The sequence below is a fragment of the Empidonax traillii genome, unplaced genomic scaffold, assembly GCF_003031625.1.
Source record: "Empidonax traillii isolate 1590-97213 ecotype Southwest subspecies unplaced genomic scaffold, ASM303162v1 scaffold1254:size144218, whole genome shotgun sequence".
Classification (NCBI taxonomy): Eukaryota; Metazoa; Chordata; class Aves; order Passeriformes; family Tyrannidae; genus Empidonax; species Empidonax traillii.
Genome location: NW_020956447.1, coordinates 119086 through 133289, shown reverse-complemented (window position 1 = coordinate 133289; position 14204 = coordinate 119086). Strand labels below are relative to the sequence as shown.

The 14204-nt window shown below is 36.3% G+C and overlaps 1 protein-coding gene across 1 annotated transcript in view; it reads right to left on the bottom strand.

Annotated features, from left to right (window-relative positions):
- LOC114069410 (serine/threonine-protein kinase DCLK2-like) overlaps positions 1-14204 on the bottom strand; it is a 34801-nt gene that overhangs the window by 10205 nt on the left and 10392 nt on the right. Inside the window, exon 2 of the mRNA XM_027906170.1 lies at positions 12376-12710. Coding sequence (XP_027761971.1) covers positions 12376-12710 — 335 coding nt within the window. The remainder of the gene's footprint in view (positions 1-12375; positions 12711-14204) is intronic.

Below are 14204 nucleotides of genomic sequence, written 5' to 3'. Positions count from 1 at the left end.
AATAATAATGCTACAGTAGTTGAAGCAAAACAAACAAAACTAATGTATATTGAATCTCAACAGAGAGGTGATAGAGTTGGGTCACCATGAGTTAGAAGGTGGCAGATAGGAAGTTTCTATTCAAGAGGTGATGGACAATAAGTAATTTGCAACCAGCAATTTTATTATCACCGTTTTACAAATTAATTGCTCATCAAGTGCTACATACTACAAGCATATCTATGCACGAGTGAAAACATGCAGGTATTTTTGAAAATCAGTTTCTCAGAACTTTAACTTTGACCTGAGTATTTAATTATTAAAATAGTTGAAATGTGCTCATAAATTCACAAATTTGAAGCACAACCTAATCTATCAAATTCTAAGAACTGTCAGCGAGATTTAACCAAAGAATCTAGTCTAGTAGAATACTTGAAGTGAACAGTCTCTCTCAACTACACTTTCTATTAAAAAAAATTATTTTCTGCTGTTTTGAGGATACAAATTCTGATATCAATTTTATTTATGTATTTAACAAAGTACACAAACTCAAGTGCATATATATATATATATATAGTGAAGAATTCTACTAGGTAACTTTTCTCAGTGAAACCTGGTAATTCACTATTAGAATAAGAGTTTCCTTGTTAATATTCCATTTCACAAAAAAACTGACCTTTCTATTATAGCAAATGACAACTTTAAAAGAGTACTTCTATAAAATAAGACAGAATTATAACTTGTTCCCTGACAACTGAGGACAGTTTACAGATAAGGTCCTCACACAAACATTCAGGTGTCATACAGAATATGCAGCCCTTAGCTAAAAATAAAAATTTTTGAGTATGCTAGTCAGACTAAAAATGACTCATGGTTTGAAGAACATGAATCATCTAAAACATTTTGAGACTAATTATATATGGATATATAAAACACTGAGGAAAAAACTACTTCAAAAAGGGCCTCTAACTTCAAGACTCATCCCTAACAAAGTCAATTTACAAAAGAGGTATTAATATTTATTCCTCATGTCACACCTGACAAGGCTCTTTTAATTCAGTCCCAAGTCAGTTTTGAACCTCATGTAACCCTTTTTTTCCATCATAAAAATGAGAAAGTGGTGTAATTCTTTTCAGTCTACTAACAAGGATTCACAGTTGGGTCTGCATGTGAAAATATTAGAACCTAGTTTTCCCCTCTATTCTTCCCCCAACACTTACAGCAACTAAGAATTGTTGCTCAGAGCAATGATAATTTTCACGATACATCCTGTCCTGTTGCCAGGATCTGTATCAATTCCCACTGGCTTTGAGGAGAAGGAAAAAACACAGAGATTACAGTTTTTTCAAAACTTTGGGAAAAGGAAAAGATTCCATTTAAAAGACAGCTCTGCTTCTAACTATCAGCCAAGCAAACCAGATGATGGGTATATTTTGTCTCTAAGGCAGATGTGATTCCAAGAGAATTTCACCAATAAGCTCCACCACAGATTTAGGGGGGAAAAAAGAAAAAACAAAACACAAAACACATGAAATGATTTGGAAGTCATTTCAGATACACTCTGCAAGCTTAGGAAGGGTGAAACACCAGGGCCTCATATTTTGAAAAAATACCCAAAGACCTATTCTCACAGTTTTTGCATTGTCCAGAAAAACATAATTCAATGTGCACTGAGCATTTGTGCCCAAACACTTGAGAACAGCCAGAGCAGGTGTGCATGTCATTTTCCTTAGTTTACCAGTTGACTTTTTAAATTATAACTTATCTTTTGTAATCAGAAGAGTACATACAAACTATTCTCTACACGAAAGCAATGTTTTCTACAGGACAATACCATGGACTATTCCATTTCCTCTCTTCAGGGAGGTTTTTGATAAAGACACAATGCCCTCCACTCCCAGCGCTGCTGACGGGGCTAATGCAACGAAAGCTGCTTTTATTACTTAGTTAAGAATCCTTATTTAAGCAATACGGATAAACTTTTTTAACTGAATTGATAAACAATTGAATTGAAAGTTTTCATTTTCAGACAAGCATTCAGACACTATTAGACTTGAATCTGCCTCGCAATAGATGAAGAAAGAAAGTCTGGGATGTGACACAAGGATGTTCCCTAACGTGTGAGTGTGAAGTGGGAACTTGGAGGTCTAGCTATTAATAGGTTTGGAGTCCCTCATCATTCTGGAGGCCTGCTGGGTTCCAAGTTGATAAAAATCCCTGCAGTGGTTTTTACCACTAATATGCAAGCAGCAGAGTAGCTTTGCATACCTTGACTGAGCAGTACTTATACAAGGATTAAGGAGAAGTAAAGCAGAGAATGAAATGTAGCTGGGTGGCACTGGGTTCTGGCTGTTCTCTCTACCATCAGTAAAAGTACAAATAGCTGGGAATCCACCCATTATTTCTGTAATGTGGATGGGGATTAAAAAGAATGAAAAACCCCTCACTAACAGTTCAGACAGCCAACATAATTTCAGAAGGGTTTTTCCTCTCCCCTGTCACAGAGGTACTACTGAACATTGAGTTTACAAAGTATGTCACTGTTCTATGTGTTCTCGCTATAAAACTACATTCAAATCTGTATAATAATTATTAGTTCTAAGAGTCCTCAAAGCCTTCTCAGACCCTAAAAACTTCTCAAAAAACAGTTTTGCATCTTGGACTGCACCTTCTCTCACGGGCTTCTTGATAATGTGTGACAGAAGACAGCTATGAGGTTCTCACACATCCGATTACGTACGTCAGCCCAGGAGCAAGAGCAAATCCCTGTCAGGAAAAGGAAGATTAGTGCTTAAGCTAGAAGTGTGCTCTTAAGCAGGTGACAGACTTCAAGGACTGAGGTAACTCCTTGTCTACAACAACAGCCAGTCTGATACTAAAACTGCAGGAAATAGTATTGTTTGCGTATGATGACCAAGGAGGACAAAATACAGAGCTTCATCCTCTTAGATTTCATGAGTTTACCACATCCATTTTGCTTTAAGTAAAAACATAAAGGAACATGTTCTAAAATTTACAAGTATATATTACAGTAAGTAATAGAAATATGCTCTAATATGTAATTTTTTTCCCCACACTAATCTGTTGTGACAGACCTTGCATGGGTATCTGCAGGAGACAGATTTCCCTGCTTAACCCACCAGGCTCCAGGGAAATGGAGAGAATACTTTTCCCTTTGAGGCATAAATATCAGCCACAATGAGAACTGACCAGATTTCTTGGTTGCCAGGAAACTTCACCGTGCCATGTTTCTTCTCATGCTCATATAAAGCCAATTGTGATATATGAATTTTGTTTGCAGAGATTTATTTTTGAGTCAGATGTCAAGTACACCAGTGTGTTCTCTTTGCAAATCAAGGCAGAACACTTCCCAATATCCAAGACATTTCCAACTGTCTGCCTGTACAACCACATAAGCATATTCTAAGTGTCTGTGTTACTCGGTCACTTGCAAAATACAGGGAGAATAAGGCATGCTTATCTCCCATGGTTGAATCTCTCTTGTTCAGTTCTATTCATATTAAATCAACCAGACCCTTGATTTCTCTCAAAGAGAAACTGCAAGTTTCCACATACAAGAAAATGGCACCTTCAGAAAGCACTTACAAAGAGGATTCTGGCTGTTTGGTACTTTTTAAGTTATAATCATATTTCTTTCTCTTAGCTAACTGGTCTAATTTCTAATAATTTTATCCATAACTCCCTAACTGCGATAAGATGGGCAAAGCCAAGAAATGCCAAACCTACTAGCTCAAAAGTCCAACTTCCCATTTAGTTTATGAGTTATGTTCTATTATTTTTGCTTTCTTCTGAAATATTTTTGTTTCTCTAAAAAGCCTTTCATGATTACGGAGATGTGGTGTGCCATGTATCAATAAACAGAACACCAAATAAATATGAACAAAATAAATATTTAAGAACAGGGCACAGATCATGTATTTCCACAACAGAAAAAACGACTGTTGGCTCTGTGAACAAGAGAAGTACTATAAGAATACTGATTTTCACTGTCTACACTGAAAACACTGAGTTATCACTCCTTCCTATGCAAGGCTTACAAACTGGAAGCCATAAACAGGGTCACTGTCCCACTTAAGTGCTGGGCAGCTCTTCCCTGTTAAAAGTTGGCTTGTGCTGCTCTTACTTCACTATTATTTTAGAGTCTTCAAGGCTACTGTGCCTAAAGGCTCACTGCCCATTAATCAGTTAGCAAAATTTTAAACATTAAAGATGAATAGTCTCTTTCTTCTCTCTGACACTCTGTTTCATGTTTCTTGCCATTAATAAATGACGTTCTCTTCCATAATAAATTGATGGCACAAACATAAAAGTTCATATTTTAAGATTTCAGCATTTTTGCTTCAGTGGACTTTAGAGATGCTGACAATCTGATTACAGCCAAGCAAGAAGAAGCTATTGGTCCATCAGCCTGACAATCTGGAATACAAATCTTAAAACTAGAAAGTCTGCTTAAAGACTCCATTATGAACAGGAATGGAGAAAATTCAACCTCGGTAACTTTTCATATGTGATTGGTAAATAGCTTTAAGATGTAAGAGGCTCCTTCAAGAAAATTTGCATGTTGCAATATTATAATATAACAACTGTTTACTGAAGTAACATAGGGTAATTTAATTACAGGAAAAAAACTTCCAAGATCTCAAAGTAATGAGGAACCTGTGACACAAATCCTAATCTGGCATATGACAGCTGCAGAATGAATTCAAAAGATTTTTACCAGACTAATTATCTGTTAATGGCCAGGCTCAGCGGGACATAACAAATTCCCAAGGTTTAATTTCCAAGTCATGTGACTCAATCTTTAGCATGGCAGATGGCAGACAATGACGGCATACCGCTCTTTTATTCCAAGAGCTACACACACCATTTCTGTAACTCATCACTAAAATTATTGTAATCATACATCAACAAAGATATGACGCTACCACTGGTGACACCACTATTTTTGCAGTGATTGTTTCCCACACTGTGCAGCATGTCATTTTTATTAAGCGCTGTCAGCTCTTGGTGTGCGCAGACAAAAATTGAAATCCCAGCAGGATTTATCCTCTCTATAGATCCACAAAGACTCCAGCAAGTTGGATGTCACTTTTAACAGGACACACATGCTTGCCGTTAGCTAAAATATCAGCAAATCTTTTCAGTTGCCATGGTCTAATTTAAAAGTGTTGACTTCGCACCAGGGTCAGATTTTACATTCATTTTTAGAAATACTCTATTATTTTAACATCACACTTCACCAACCTGTTAGTCTGATGACAGTGGGTATTGCTAATTACATATCTAAACCATACCTCACTGAAAAAGATTAAACTCACACCCAGTGGACACCAGCCATTACATTCCCAGGAATATTACACCACATCCCTGAAGCTAGAATTATGCATCCCCGTGGGAAGGAAAGAGATACGTTCTCTATTCTATCTGTACTGTACTCTGGGTTATTGATCTCCAGAAACTAAGAATAAGACCCAGGGGTTCCCCCGCTGTGACAAATTCTAAAGACCTTTGTTCCAGAGAGCCAATTTTTCCAGTGCTAGACTGTGGCTGTTTCACATGGCATGACCTTTATTTCTTGCATATGCAACAAAGCTGAAGAGCTTTCTCAGCATTATTGCTCACTTCCAGTTTAACACGCTCTCCTGAGATGACTCACTAGAGGTTCAAGGTTCTGTTGCTTTTTAAATCCTTTTTCCGTAGCACCTTAAGCATCATAATTTTGCTGTTTTGAAACGAAACTTACCATTTTGCATTTTCTTTTTTCCTTAAAAGTGTAACTGGACTGGTAATGTGATCCTCTGACAACTAAAACAAAAATTGTAGATACTCTCTAGGCTAAATCATAACCCCCACATTAAATACCTGGGGCCTTTGCACTGCTCTGTGTAATGAAAATACTTTAGAAAGTATTCCATGACAAGGTATGTACTCAGAAAAAGATTTCTATATTTTCACGTTTAGGGTATTTTTTAGATTGCTGCAACTAGAACAGGGCAGAGTTAATTTCAGGTTAGTTTCAGATAAACACTTCCTTCCATAAATAACTACAGATAGGAATATCTCTACATCCACAAACAGAGGCCAAAATTATCTCCACTGCTTGAGCAAGCTATTTCCTCCTTTCTTCCAGCAATAAATGACCATGGCTTCCAGTTCCAAGCATAGCGACTGAAAGTCTGAACAAAAATACCATGTAGCAGTGTCCATGGATGAATTCATTTCCTGCCATACAGACTTCCTCAAGATTGGAGCCACTTTAGTTCCTTTGTCTTCAGTAAGACTCGCAAGATTTGTATCCCACACTGACTAAACAGAGCTGTTCTCTGAAACAATTCTATCCTCTAGCACAGGCCCAACTTCCCTTAAATCACGTTTCACATCAAACATGAGAAGAGGTGTGCTAGACCTAGGATAAAACTTACTCTAACTGTAACTCCTGCTGTTTGAATTCTGTGGGATGCACACACTTTATTATTAACAGGCATTCAGATTTCTGTTACTTCAGCTTAACAGCTCTTTCAAAGTGTTAGATGACCTTCAGTTACCGAAAACACCCTAAACCAATCAGTTTTGAGAAACCTTAGAGACTTAGACTCCAGTTATCTGCTCAAAAAATAAACCCCTAAACCCCCCTCTTCATTACTCCTAATTTTACTGTGATTATTTAGCACAGAGTTCCTCAGAATCTGATCTCAACTGTAAGACTTTCTTTTTCTAAACACAGGGAAGACACAGAAGTAATTTTCTTTTTGCTGCTAGGTTTTTTTCTTGTTCATTCAAAAAAAAATAAAAGCTTGTTAATTATCTTCCTATAGTCTAAGCAATCCCATTTCCTTCAATCTTTATTCATATCACGTGTTTTCTTAAATCTTTTTACCCTTTTCTGAATTTTCTAAAGTTGCCTCTGGCTGGTATCATTGCATTGAGTAGGATAGGGCAAAGTGGGCACTATGACTGTAAGTTCCGTATGGATGTTGGCTTTCCTCTCCTATGCATGACCAGTGACACCATTAATTCATCTTCACCTGCGATCCTTTACCACATTTCCTATCTGCATTTTTAATAACCAGTGAGTGTAAAATTACTCAACCTTCTTTATCCTATGCTATTTCTCCATCTTGCCAAGATTAGAATAATCTTCTGTTGTCCAGGTTTCCTGTAGCTCAGGTATTTTGTGTGTTCTTTGTATTTATTAAGAATATCCTCCTTTCCATCTTACAAGTCATTTACAGACTGGCATAGAAGCAAATTCATTGACCCCTACTCAATATGAAATTCTGGTTTAGCAGTGAATCATCAATAATCACTCAAAACAACACTATCCTAACTGTGCGTTCAGTAAGTAATGCATTTTCTGGACCATGCTTTCCTAGCTGACTGATGAGAAAAGACAGCATCCAAAAGCTTACTTCAGACACAAGGAAGTAGCCACCACCGTTTCCTTCCCTTTGTCTCTCTCTTTAAAGACGATCTAAATACAACTTCTGGTTTCATTTCCACAAGATGTTTTACTATTTGTCATGCAGTAATAAGGAAAGACTCCTTGCCCAAAAATGCCAGCTTTCTGTGGGATCTGCAATGCAGAGAATCGCTCTCTTTGCAGCTGCCACTGACATTCCTCTTTAACAATACGTAAGCCTTTCAAGAGTTGCAAGATATGCAAGGGCTTAAACATTTCTTCCCTTCACACATGCAGATTAATGCAAAATTTCAGCTTAAAATGGTATGTTAAATTTCAATAGAACTAGAACTGCAAAAGAAGCTGGAGATTTCTATATTCTTGCAAAATTGCCCACAGCAGAAATTCAAATCTGTGCAATTTCTAAGACATTTCTACAGTGCCTGCCTAGGTAAGAGCCTGAGATGCAAGAAAAAAACTGTTTTGGTTTTAGCAGCTTTCAACTACAAATAATACCTGCTAACACTGAGGTAAATTTCTATTACAGTTGTTTCTTAGCCTGCAATGAGATATCAGTGACAGGACAATTAAATGATATAAGATTATAAAAAAAAAAAAAAGTATATTTAACTCCTAGAGCCTGGTTTCTTAAGGAACCTTCTCCTTAGGTAGGAGAGAATTGAACTAAAAGGAAATATTTGCTAAAGACACTTAGTTAACTGTAATAAAATTATTTTTTAAAAATCATCTCATACTATATGACTTCACATAAAAGACTGCAAAACTGAGAAAACCAAAATTCACACGTTCTAAAACTTGTCTCAGTACTACACAGTCAGATCTCACCGAGAATAAGACTGCAGCAAAAATACTGGAATTTAATGGAAATTTACAGATTTGAATGACTGAAGGCTATGTGCCAAATAACTGAATCAAGAATATGTTATACTAAAAAATGAAATCTCTCCTGCTCATTCTTGTTTTGCTTTCTGCTCTCTATGATGAGCACATTCACTGCAAAGCAAATACAAAATTCAGTGTACAGAAGCTATCCTCTCTACTAAGAATTTTCAAATCTCCCAGTGAAAAATAAAAAAATTACTGGGAGGAGAGCACGATGAATCTGATAAATGCATCCACACGTAATATCTATTTTCTTCAGTTACCAAATTACTTTTAATTAGCACTTTATAAAAAAACTTCATTAACAGAAAACTGGGGAGCTTTTCATTTCAGAGATAACCATCACCACACCTATGGCCTATCAAAAAGTCCTTCAAACTAATGATAATATGTAGTGCATTCTCACTGTTTTGGGAATGGAGAACAGAAAAGGTGGCTCATCCACCTTTTCAATTCTGTTATGGATATTAAGCCTTCAAACTGCAACACACTGCAAGCCTAAAAAGTGTGAAAATTGAATTTTCTATTGTGTGTCAAATAACACATGCTTCAGAGTTCTGCATGGTTTTTTGTGACCTTCTCACAGGAAATTCCCCTATCCCTCCCCCAATACAATTAACGCTTTTAAACGACTAGTGCAGGTAGTTTACCACTAAGTTGCTACCCTACACTTTGCAATGACTGAAGATTGATGCTTGTTTAGCAAGAAAGAAGCCCTCCATTCTCTTCAGGGTTAGAAAAGGGTTAACTTCCCAACTGGAGAAGGTTCAGTCTGACTGTCCTTGCTTCACAGTAGGATAGCGACAGATTCCAGGAAAAACTCAGCCAAGTAAGGAAAACACTTCGGTCAAGCAAATATATTAGGCAAACCTCAATGTCAAAAGCACAAAGACTGGAATAGCAGAAGCCTGCACTGCAAGCTTAAAGCCTACTTACTTTATTAGAAGTATTTTTCCTTACATAGAAACCATAAAAAGTCTTGAGAGATAAAAAAAGTTGGTTCCTCAACAGCTTGAAAGTTAAAAGTCAGCCTTGCATCAACACAGTTAAAAAATAAATCTGTACTTGAGGCTACAAAGCACTATGTAACTAATAAGTTACAGCATGTTGAAACTGAAGATAAAAGGAAACCTTGTAAATATTATAAAATCTTACAATTAAAAGCTAGATAATTGTCTGTCTCCACACACAATAACCAAGGAAAACATCCAACTTGGATGTTATTCTCTGTATCACTATTATCATCAAGATGTTGCTACAGTCAAGATTAATGAATTCAGAAGGGCAAATAAAAACTATTTTGAGGATATCCTTTCTGTTGTACTGCTTAGAAAGACCTCTTCACAGATTCACTGATTTCATTATCATTTCTTACTACACATGTTAAATACTTCTATTGGAATACAAAATCACCCCATAAGTTAACAGAACAACACATTCTCTAATAAAAGGACATGAATTTTATACGTGCATATTTTAAACACCTGGATTTCAGCACCAATTTTGTATTAAACAGAAAATACAACCTAAACTTATTCTCTACCAAAAAAAAAAAAAAAAAAAAAAAAAAAAAAAAAAAAAAAAAAAAAAAAAAAAAAAAAAAAAAAAAAAAAGGTATTTCCACAGAGATAAAAACGTGAAGGAGCAGGGAAAAGAAAAAAGTCAAACCCAAGAGAACACAAGAGCTACATTTACAGGAACACAGCCATTTACAAAATGCCTTTTTTTTAATGGTTGCCTTTCAAGCTGTGCCAACACTACAACAAACATAAAAGATCTGCCTCCCTAGCACATTTAGAAGAATAAGCAATTACTACATTAGAGAAAATAGGCTCAGAAATTTCCACCAATTGGTAATTGGCAGCAAAGCAACTATTTACATGCCAAACCCCAAAAAGCCCTTGGGCACCAACCTCTTCATATACCAGCAATGAACAAACAAATTAAAAAAAAAAAACTATTGCCTCAAACTGGGGTCAGCCCTTCACTTTAGGGAAAAAGAAACAAACAAACAAAAAAACCCAGAACTCTCCATCTTCCTAGATATGGACTAGAAGGCTTTTTGTAAGGGTATTTAAAGCCATAGGTCTCTCTGGGGCAGTACATCTCATGACCACTTAAAACATGATTTCACTACAGTTGTACAAGCAAAGGCTACTTCCCAAAGTCTACAGTAAAAGCAAAAGGCCCTTCTTCCAAATGGAAGGGAAGTCTTCACATTTATTCACTACTACTACTACTGAAAATGTTTGCACAGAGAGTCAGCTGTAAGGAACAGCTATCTGCAGGCTGTTCCCAGTGAGAATTAGGGATTTCTCAATCCTGCTTGAGAACACTTCTACATCTGCAGTCCAAGTTGGATCATTGCCTTTACCACAGAAAGGCAGGAGGAGGTACTGCAGCAATAAGGAATTTTATTTTGGAGCATTACCAGTGATTGGTCATCCTCACCATGGACTGAAGACAGCCATTATCCACCATGAGTGATGGTAACACGCAAGCAGTGTGTGCGAGATTTAATGTTAATTACCTTTATTGTTCTCTGATGCACTACACTGCATCTTCGACATCAATGCAGACCAGTTAATTTCTACTGCATTAACAATGCAAAAGAAGAGGTGAATGTGAACTGAGTCTCCTTTCCTGACTCGTCTGAGAAGATTAAAAGCATCTCATCCAAGACAGTAACAGAGGACTTCACGTCCAGAAGAGATTAACTACTGCATAATAAATATCCTCAAAACCATTTTATTATGAATTAAATTAAACATGACTGAAAAACGTTTCAGATGTTCCTAGGAAGGATTCTGTCTTATGAAGTAGTGTTAACCTCATTTAAAATCAAACCTATTAGAAGAACTAAAGAGTATATTATTATAGTGCTGCCTCCAAATACTGAAGTCAACAGCCTCAGTGATGCATTTGCCTTGCTACATTTAATACTAAAATCCAGAAGTTACTCTTTTCATGTATTTAATTATAAGAAGTGTATCCAAGCACACAGAACATAACCAGAGACAGACCTCATATTGAGGCCATCTAAGTGCACTTGTTCTGCAAAACATTTCCTAGCAGCCTGTACCGCAAAAAGGTGCTTTTTAAGCAGTCTGTGGGATTACAAGCATTATAAAAGCCTTGACAATAAAAATTCCTGCATTTCTGAACACAACTGAAACTTTCACAAATAGTTCATGCAAATATATAGGCATTCAAGTGTACAGAAATAACTTTATAATAATTCAGTTACCCAGTAACAAATGTGATCTACTTTGCAGCCTCCTGTGTTGCTCTATTACTAAAATCACAATGCTGTCAGAGTTCCACATCAGTGTTAAATAAAAGTGTCGAATATCAAAGTCCTGTTCCACAAAGGGCTGAGTCGTTAACCTGACTGACCAACAGCAAATGTATCCCTGACACTTTAAAGTGGTGCAGCACAACATTCTGTGGGACACTCTGTATTTCTGCAGGAGAATACTGACCTACTGCATCATTAATCCTGGCAGCATGTTTTTGCAGTGGTAAAACTAAATGCAAAAAGGAAAGATGCAGAGATTTGACCACCCTCCCAGAATTATTCATTTCAGATTAAATTCTTGACTTTAGATCATGTTTAGATCATCATACTGCTACTTGAGTAGCAATCTATGGAAGTGAAAGGGAAGGAAGCATCAATATTTTTCTTCTACTAGTCAGCACTACCTAGTAGCCTGAAAAGAGGATTCTGCTTCTGAGAACACACAGGTATTTTAGCAAGTTTCCTATCAAATGTTTCAAATAAATTGTATTACTAAAGCAAAAGGCACTTTTTTTAGCGATGCAACAGGGTTAGCATAAAAATATATTTATTTTTACTTAGAATGTAAAGATCAACTTATATTGCATTATAAACAATTCTAATTTTGTTGTACATATTAATATTTCAAAACAATTTTTGAAAGTTGATGTTTTATAACTGTCCTTATTCAGAAGCAGGTTAAAGCATATACAGTAAGAAGAATTCAAGTTATGAAAACAAAGCAGCTTAGATTAACTCACAGCTATGAGATGGTCATAGCAGTTTATTCTCCTACCTGCTTTCCATCCAGTGTACAAAGTCTCTTGACTACACCAGAGTCTAACTTAATGGCTTCGGTGATGTCATTCAAGACCTGTTCAAAGGAGTGAGCAGTCTTCTTATTCAGCAGAATTCTCACAGCTTTACGTGGTTTTACTCCACTCCTAATAACAGTCACTAATTTGGGTTTAATGAAATCTTTACTCTCCTTCACTTCACTCTTTGTGGATGTCAAAGACGGCAAGGATCGACTGGACCCAGTCCTTATGTTCACACACCAGTTCGGATTGACATTCTTGGTGTAATCAACTTTGCGATATGGTTCATTGGATGCACATACATAACTTTCACCTGAAAAGAAGATGACATTTTCACAATTTAAGGAGGTTTGCAACTACTTTTTGTCAATCTGAAAGCAAGCCAACAAACAAACAACCCCCAAATTTTTCAGGAGAGATTTTCCTGTATTTCAACTACAGCCATTTTAAAAGAAGGACTGTAAAGCATCAGAGTTTTCCACCCAAACAATATATTCAAACAATATCCAGGTCCTTCCCTTTATATTCCTCACTCATATACTTCAAGATATGTACACACATATATATGTTTATCTTAAAAATAGCAACTTTTAACAGAAGAAAATTCAAGCATCTCAAGATCCTTACCCTGAAAGACACATAAATTTACCAGGACTTACTGCGTTTCTACCAAAGACACATTGTCGAAGTGTATTCACTTCAGGGTGTTTTAGACCTACAATGACCTGTTGGGGCTACAAATGAGTCTTTGAGACTAGAGCAGTGTAACAGGACATTCCCATTTTTAATTTCTTATCTAATTCACAGTCTCCACTGCTGAAGTCACAAAAGGGAGATCAGAGGACAACAAGATGTTATTACAGGCAAGTAATGCACACCTTCATATCAAATTACTAGTGGCACCAGTCATGATGCAGACTGGTTACTCTTCTCCATTTCTTGACACAATGCAAAGCTGGAAGCTAACTTAAAAAAAAAAAAAAAAAAAAAAAAAAAAAAAAAAAAAAAAAAAAAAAAAAAAAAAAAAAAAAAAAAAAAAAAAAAAAAAAAAAAGCAGTTTTCTCTTCAAATTGTTGCTTTTTGTTTACCATAACGCATAATGTCTGACAGCAGAATTCAAGATGTAAACCATGACAAAGAACATCTTAAGTCTGGGTTATTTATGTAAACCATATACTCAGGCTCTCACCAAATAAAGTCCCAAGACTTTCTCAAAAAGGGAGACCCTTGCCAGAAGGATAAAAGGTTAAGCATTCCAAACTGACAGAATACACCACTCCTCCAGGCAAAAGAACTACCTATATCTTAAAAAGCTTAGCCTGTTCTAAGATTAAACTTACATGCTCAAGGTCACTGGTGGAACAAACCAAACTCACCTCTTACAGAGCAAGACGAGTCAAGAGTAAACATACATCTATTGGACAGTATTGTATGAGTCACAAAATGTATACCCATGCTTAGACACATAATAGAAAACCTTTAAACAGTACTTCTACTTTCTGAACTGTAGTTTGGAGAGCTGATTTATCTTAGAAGTTGTATAGTTTTTTCTAAAAGCAAGATACTAAACAACTTTCAAAGTCTTGAAGAATTACTGTGAGCTGAAAGACCTTTCTATTCCTTTTCGAACTAATTACACTGCTTTCTAATTTATCTTGTATTTAGATCTTCTTGAAAGTCTACTTGCTGTATTTGAAAGAACACAGATTATACTGAAGTCAAGTGAACAATAACTTTGTTTGGGAAAGTCTGGCAGCCAGTTCTGCCTCCACAAATGTCACTGGGACTGCACTCCACCAAGGTACTA